At 43.4% G+C, this 5,985-nt stretch overlaps 1 protein-coding gene across 1 annotated transcript; it reads left to right on the forward strand.

The window, feature by feature from the left end:
* The first annotated feature begins 2,275 nt into the window (after positions 1-2,275).
* On the forward strand, positions 2,276-3,240 carry LOC112948701 (meleagrin-like). The gene is made up of 2 exons (XM_026040978.1): positions 2,276-2,333; positions 3,107-3,240. The coding sequence occupies exons 1-2, from the start codon at positions 2,276-2,278 to the stop codon at positions 3,238-3,240; spliced, it is 192 nt and encodes a 63-aa protein (XP_025896763.1).
* Positions 3,241-5,985: the final 2,745 nt, after the last annotated feature.

Genomic DNA, 5,985 nt, shown 5'->3' on the forward strand with positions numbered 1-5,985 from the left:
CTCAGACTTCCATTGCATGCTGCTTGCAGCTCAGGACATCAAGCAACCAGATGAGGTGGAATGGTTGGATAGTCTAGAGCTGAAAAAATGATATATAACGCCTCCCCCCCCCCCCCAAAAAAAAAAAAAAAAAAGCCCTGATCATAGCAATGGCAGGAAAATAATAATAATATAAAAAAAGGATATGGGATCCAGGATGCCTATCCAATGCAGGAAAGGAAAGGAATAAGATAAGAATAGGAAGGGATTAGTTTGCTTCCAATGATTAGGGTGGGCTGAATGAAAAATAGTGGGCTTGAAGTGCAGTAAGGGCGATTCAGTATGGGCTATAGGGTAGTGTTTCTAGTGGGATGGACTGTGGTGTACTGAAAGACTGGAAATGTGAGGAAGGCAAATTGTTGAGGATAGTGTCAAAGAGATTAGACATCTTACCGAAAGAAATAATTTAGACTTATAATGGATTCTGTCGGTGGAGTGAGGGCCATTAACTCCGAGGAAATCTACTGTTCCTTGTATTTTCAGTAATAACACACACAAAATCATAATGGCTGCATCTTTCTTGGTAAGCTGGTAAGTACCCAGGCCCATCCCATGCCCTGGAGGCCAACGGGCACATTCTGGACACATCTGCAGTATTAAACTCTCTCCAACCCAAAGCAGAATGACAACGTCCTGTCTGTTTTTGATATCGTACCTGCTCTGTGGTGATTTCCAAACTGTGCTGGGAAGTGTATTTGGGAGAGTACTCTGGAGATCATCCTGCTGCTTTAAGCTAGGTAAACTTCAAAGTGAGATCAACTGGTCTAATAGTTTTCTATTTCTAAAGTACATATTTGCACTTTCTTCCTCTATAATATTCTGTAATATTCTGTGGTAATGAGTTGCACTATCCTGTTAGTATAGTGTGAAGGGAGACTTTCTTTGAAAAAAGTCTGTCTTTCAGAAAAGTCAGTCGTATTATTTTTTCCACAAACTGTCTCCTCCTTCTTTGGTTCTGTCTTTGATAGGACACTATCAAAGAATGATCATTCTGTCTTTGTTAGGACATTTAAGATTTTTACCCTGCTCTTGAATATTCCCAGATATTTGTCTCTTAGTGGGTTGAAAGAGTCTTGGTGTAGCCACTGTCCAACTGTGTGAAAATTAGTCCCCACCTTCCCCTAGCCTTGCTATGATTCTTAGTACTTCTCCTAATACAGACTGGCAGAGAAAAGGTTTCAGAGTATTCAACATGTAGTATCCCAGAAGTTGGGCACAGTGAGACACTGATTTTTGCCGATACCCTTTCTGACTGTCTCTGTCATATCTGTGATGATTTCTTTTTCTGAATTACTGTCTGGCAGCACTTATTTCCTGGAAAGGAAAAGTGAGCCTGTCATCGCTGAATCTCATTTGCCATCTGGCTGCACTGCCACTCGATGCTGTGAGATCCTCGCAGACTCCTTGCACTCGGTTTTAGTTTCACCGAGCAACATTCAGTCACCACCACCTGGCAGTAGGATCAGGTGGTTTCCATCCCCAGAAGAAAACAGGCTCAAAAAAACAGTTCTGTTTGGAGGGTTTGAGAAGAGGTGATGATGATCAAAGTGTCTGCAAGTGGTTGATTTGTCCAGACACCTAGAGAAAGGTACTCAGCCCCAGAAGCTCCTCCACATTAGCAGGGCAAGAGGGAGCAATAAAACAGATCGTACTGAAGACAACTTTGTTGAATTTATTTGCATTGTTTTGCAGCCATGGTTCCCATGAAAGGTCCTGGGGTCCTTCTGAGGCCTACGCTTCCCACACCAGAGTCCATATCATTGTACCAAGCTCCAAAGAGTGGCTGATGCTGTTAACAGYGGGATAGTTGCTTGGGCATCCTGACCACTGCTCAGTCCTGTTGCATACATCTTTGCCAAGGACTGGCAGGTTGAGAAGGGTTGATAATGATCTTGTCTTCTAACAGGTCCCTCTGCCCTAGCAGCTCTGTTCTATCTACTGATCGCTTGCTCTTGTCACAGTCAATGGCTTTCGTTTGAATTTGATATTCATGTTAGGTCTGGAGAGGGCAAAAATTTGCCAAAACACCCAGGGTGCAGAGCGGAGGGACCAAGTGCTGCGCAGTGAACTGAAAAGCTCGTTGAGCAATAGGACCTCCCCGAGAGCCCTTCCCTCTGCTGAGAAACTCACTATAAATATGAAGGTCCTCAGACTCGCCACTCATCAGCAGCACAGCTCAAGMTCGTCTTGACTCTCCTGTCTGCAGCCTTGCTGAGATCCCAACTAAACCCCAACCATGAGGTTCCTCTACCTTGTCTTCGCTGTTTTCCTCCTGGTCTCCCTGGCCGTTCCAGGTAAGAGGTTAAACTGCATTGGAAAGTTAAGTTGGAGACTCGTTGGGTAGCCTGTGGTGAGGGTAAGAACTGCATTGCATAGATGTGGGGCATAATGATTATAAGTTTGAGGAAGGATCTTCTCACCTGACTTTGGAGACTGTGATATCGTTGTCCACATCCAGATATCTAGTYCTTAAAGTATGTTAATGTGTGCAGATGCTCTGTAACTGTGTCTTCATTACCCTAAGCTGTCTTAAGTGGGGCTAAATGATAACATGCAGGCAACTGTGCCTAGAAAATAGATAACCTCTTTAGAAGCAAACTCCCTTTAAAGTATTGAAAGAGGAACTTTTAGGATTTTTGGCATCTGCTTGTAGGTTCAGGTGAGCCAGGCCCTATCATGAGTATTGCAACTCTCTGAGATCTGAGCAAGCRTTGTCTGTCTTCAGGGACACCATCCCACCAAATATCCCCTCTGGTCAGATGATGCCACCCTTTGACTTGAGTTAATTCTAGGTGCTTTAGGGTCTTSTTCCCTCTGTTATCTGTTTAGACTATACAGTGCTGAAGATACTCCTGAAATTCTGGTTCTTGCCTCCGCCTTCAGTGAGTCACAGGGAGATTCTGAGCTCCTTGGGCAGGAGCATGGAGATATGGGAGAACAAAGCAGGACAGGTCCCATACCACTCACCAGCCATGTGCTTACCCTTGGAGGCAATGGGAGATCTGGGTGGGAAGGTCTGATGCACCTTTCTTGACCTCAGGCCTTCTCCTTTTTCCTCTCCCCACAGGCTATGSCAKTGGGAAGCTGCCCTGCCCAAAGGAAGGAGTATGTGCCAGCGCCTGCGCCAAGGGATACTCCTGGAATTTAGCCTCCAACTGCAAGGAGTACTGCTGCATCCCACTGGCAAAGAAGTGGAAATAAGCTGAAGACAAAGCACCTGGGGAAGAGGAGGCAGCGTGGTGGCTTTGGGAGCAGCTTCTCATCTGTCTAACCCAGTTGTCATCCCTTCCTCTCAATAATGAAAAAATAAAAATAGAAAAAGATGCAACTGTGGTGTGTGCCGTGTGGTTACTGCTGTCCCTGAGATGCCATGCAGAGCATCAGGGCAGGTTCTGTGAGTCTGCGAGCCCAGCCCCAAGGTCTGTAAGAAGCAGATCTTGTTCTGCTTGCACAAATGGGCAACAAATGAGCTTAAACACAGAATRTTCCTCTCTCTGTTTCCCATAGTGAGTAGGAAAGTGGTGGATGGAAAAGGGCTGGCTGCAATAATATCTACCTGTATGAAAGCTCATGAGTGTCTTGAGTGGAAGAGAGACTCTGAGGATCCAAAAATGAGTTTTCCTTTGATACCCAGGCATGATTTTCTTTAGCATGTAGTATATCATGCTTCCATTAGTGTGTTAATGAAACCAGTCTAGAAGGATCTTGGGAGGACACCATTCCTGCCCAAAGGCTTCTCTGCTAAGATCTCTGACAGCAGAGCCTGCTGAACTTGATCACTTTTATGTGTCATGGCCATAGAGAAGCCAAATTTGGGGCCATAAAGGGTCTTCTTTTCTGTTGAAATCATTAGGTCCATCCTTGTCCTATCTCAGCCCTTTGGTGCAAAAGACCATTTTGTTGCCRTGCCTAGAAGGAAGATTGAAGTGGTGGGAGTCTGTCTTTGTTGGTTAGCTTTGAGGAAGAGCTCAGGTCTACTCAGAGAGGGCAACACAGCCACAGGTGTAGCTCTTCTTCACAGGTTAATGATCAGGGTGGCTTTCCTACCCAGCTTCAAGTTCATCATAAAACTTTATTGTCCAGAATATGTGCCCATACTCTCATATTATGTGTGTAATATTTCTTAATATGACCTCCTTTTGCTTTCTTCAGAAATAGTGAAAAATGTATTTTCTGCAGCTAAGCATGCCTACCCAACAGCTCTGGAGAAACCCTTGTTTGGCCTCTCAATGAAGTTCATGTTTCGGTATCCTAACTGTAATTATGTGAGTGTCATAAGGTGCAGGTATCTACTAAAATCACACAGCCTCAAAAAGCTTCCTTGGATTGTTGGGAGAAATTGCCACAGGACTAGAGAAACCTGGTAACTGTGAGGGGATGCAAAGAAACCAAACAGAGATCTGGAGAAAGTGGAGAAATAGCAGGACTAAAATGAAGCACTGAGGAGACACCATCCAAGAGTGACCAGCAGCAGCTGAAGACTACCATGGTGCAACCTCTAGACATAGACCAATGCTGGTGCACAACAAGCTTCCTTCTCCTCTTACAATAAAGAGATACCCAGCTCGGCTAAATCAAGGAGATTGGCCTTGACAACTTTAAGTCATCTCAGAAATTCTCGAAATTTCAGCAACCAATACTTCCTCGGTCACAAACTGTGTTTCCCTTCTTTTTATAGGCTGGAGAGTTGAGTAAGAAAAATCGAATAGAAAGTAATGGGCATTAAGACTTGGGGTTTGATGGGATCCCAGTAAATCTGGAAAATAAACCATATTTTTCAGAAYATGTGCACGAGTGGAATAATCAGGTGGTCATGAATTACGCTTATTTTACAGCACAACACTTTAATGTAGTCATTTATTGACCCCTCTCATCAGAAGTTTTCACATTGTTCAACATCTTGAACGGCAGGGATTTGAGGGTAAAATCTTTGTCTTTTATATCTGTCTACTTTCAGGTGGAGTAACTTGAGGAATTATGGTAAATACTAAAATAACAACACAAATCACAGCTACAAGAGTGCATTTCAGCATCATGCTTCTTGAAGATGCAGCGTGATAGTAGATTAGATTCTTGTAAGATTTTTTTTCCCCGCTTCTTCCTTCTATATCTTATTTTCATTGAAATATAATGACGTGTGCAGAAACATTTTAAAGGAAACAAGCCATATAGAGGTGGGGAAAAAAAAACACTTATTACACAAATCTGGAGATACCATATTGTCTAGTGCTTTACATTTGAAAGATATGCCTTTTTTTTTTTGTAGTGATAGTCAGTACATCTGCCTTGGAAGAATGAGGAATGCCAGGCATAATGAAAACGTCTGGTCCAATGATTCATGTAAATGTGCCCATCTGCTTCTCTGTCACTTGTATCTGTTGTGTGAGTCTAGAGACTGATCAGGGCATTTTACATAGGGCTATGGACCTTGCGGGTCCATATAAATAACAAAGCAATGACCCATTGGGCCTTTTTTTTTTCCCCATTTGAAGTTTCCTGATATGATGAAGATGGAAGGTCCTCTGGATTTTGCATTTCGCACACTGGATGGCCCATGTGAGCCTCAGTGGCATGAAATTTGGGGAGACAAACAGTCTCTGGGGAGCAGGGTCTTCCGTCTTCCTGAGCAGTGACATTGGCGGTGATTAACGAAGGTGAAGAACTTCCTCCCTGAAATGGAAAAATCAAAAGAGGAAAAGCTCCCCAAATGACTGGTGAAAATTCTCAAGATTTTATCAAGCCATATGGTAGAATAAAGCTGTTTCCCGTTCTCTCTTCTTACATTCTTGACCTCTATCAAGTCAACATGCACAACATGTAACATTAGTGTGATATTTCCTATGTGTACATCACTTTACATTTGTCTGCACCAATTTTTTTTTGTCTGCCACTTTACCAGCCAGTCAAAACTGTGAGGTCCTTCTGCAAGTTTGCAGTTCACTGTCA

The sequence above is a fragment of the Nothoprocta perdicaria genome, unplaced genomic scaffold (assembly GCF_003342845.1).
Source record: "Nothoprocta perdicaria isolate Ctin4 unplaced genomic scaffold, notPer1 scaffold_101, whole genome shotgun sequence".
Lineage (NCBI taxonomy): Eukaryota > Metazoa > Chordata > Aves > Tinamiformes > Tinamidae > Nothoprocta > Nothoprocta perdicaria.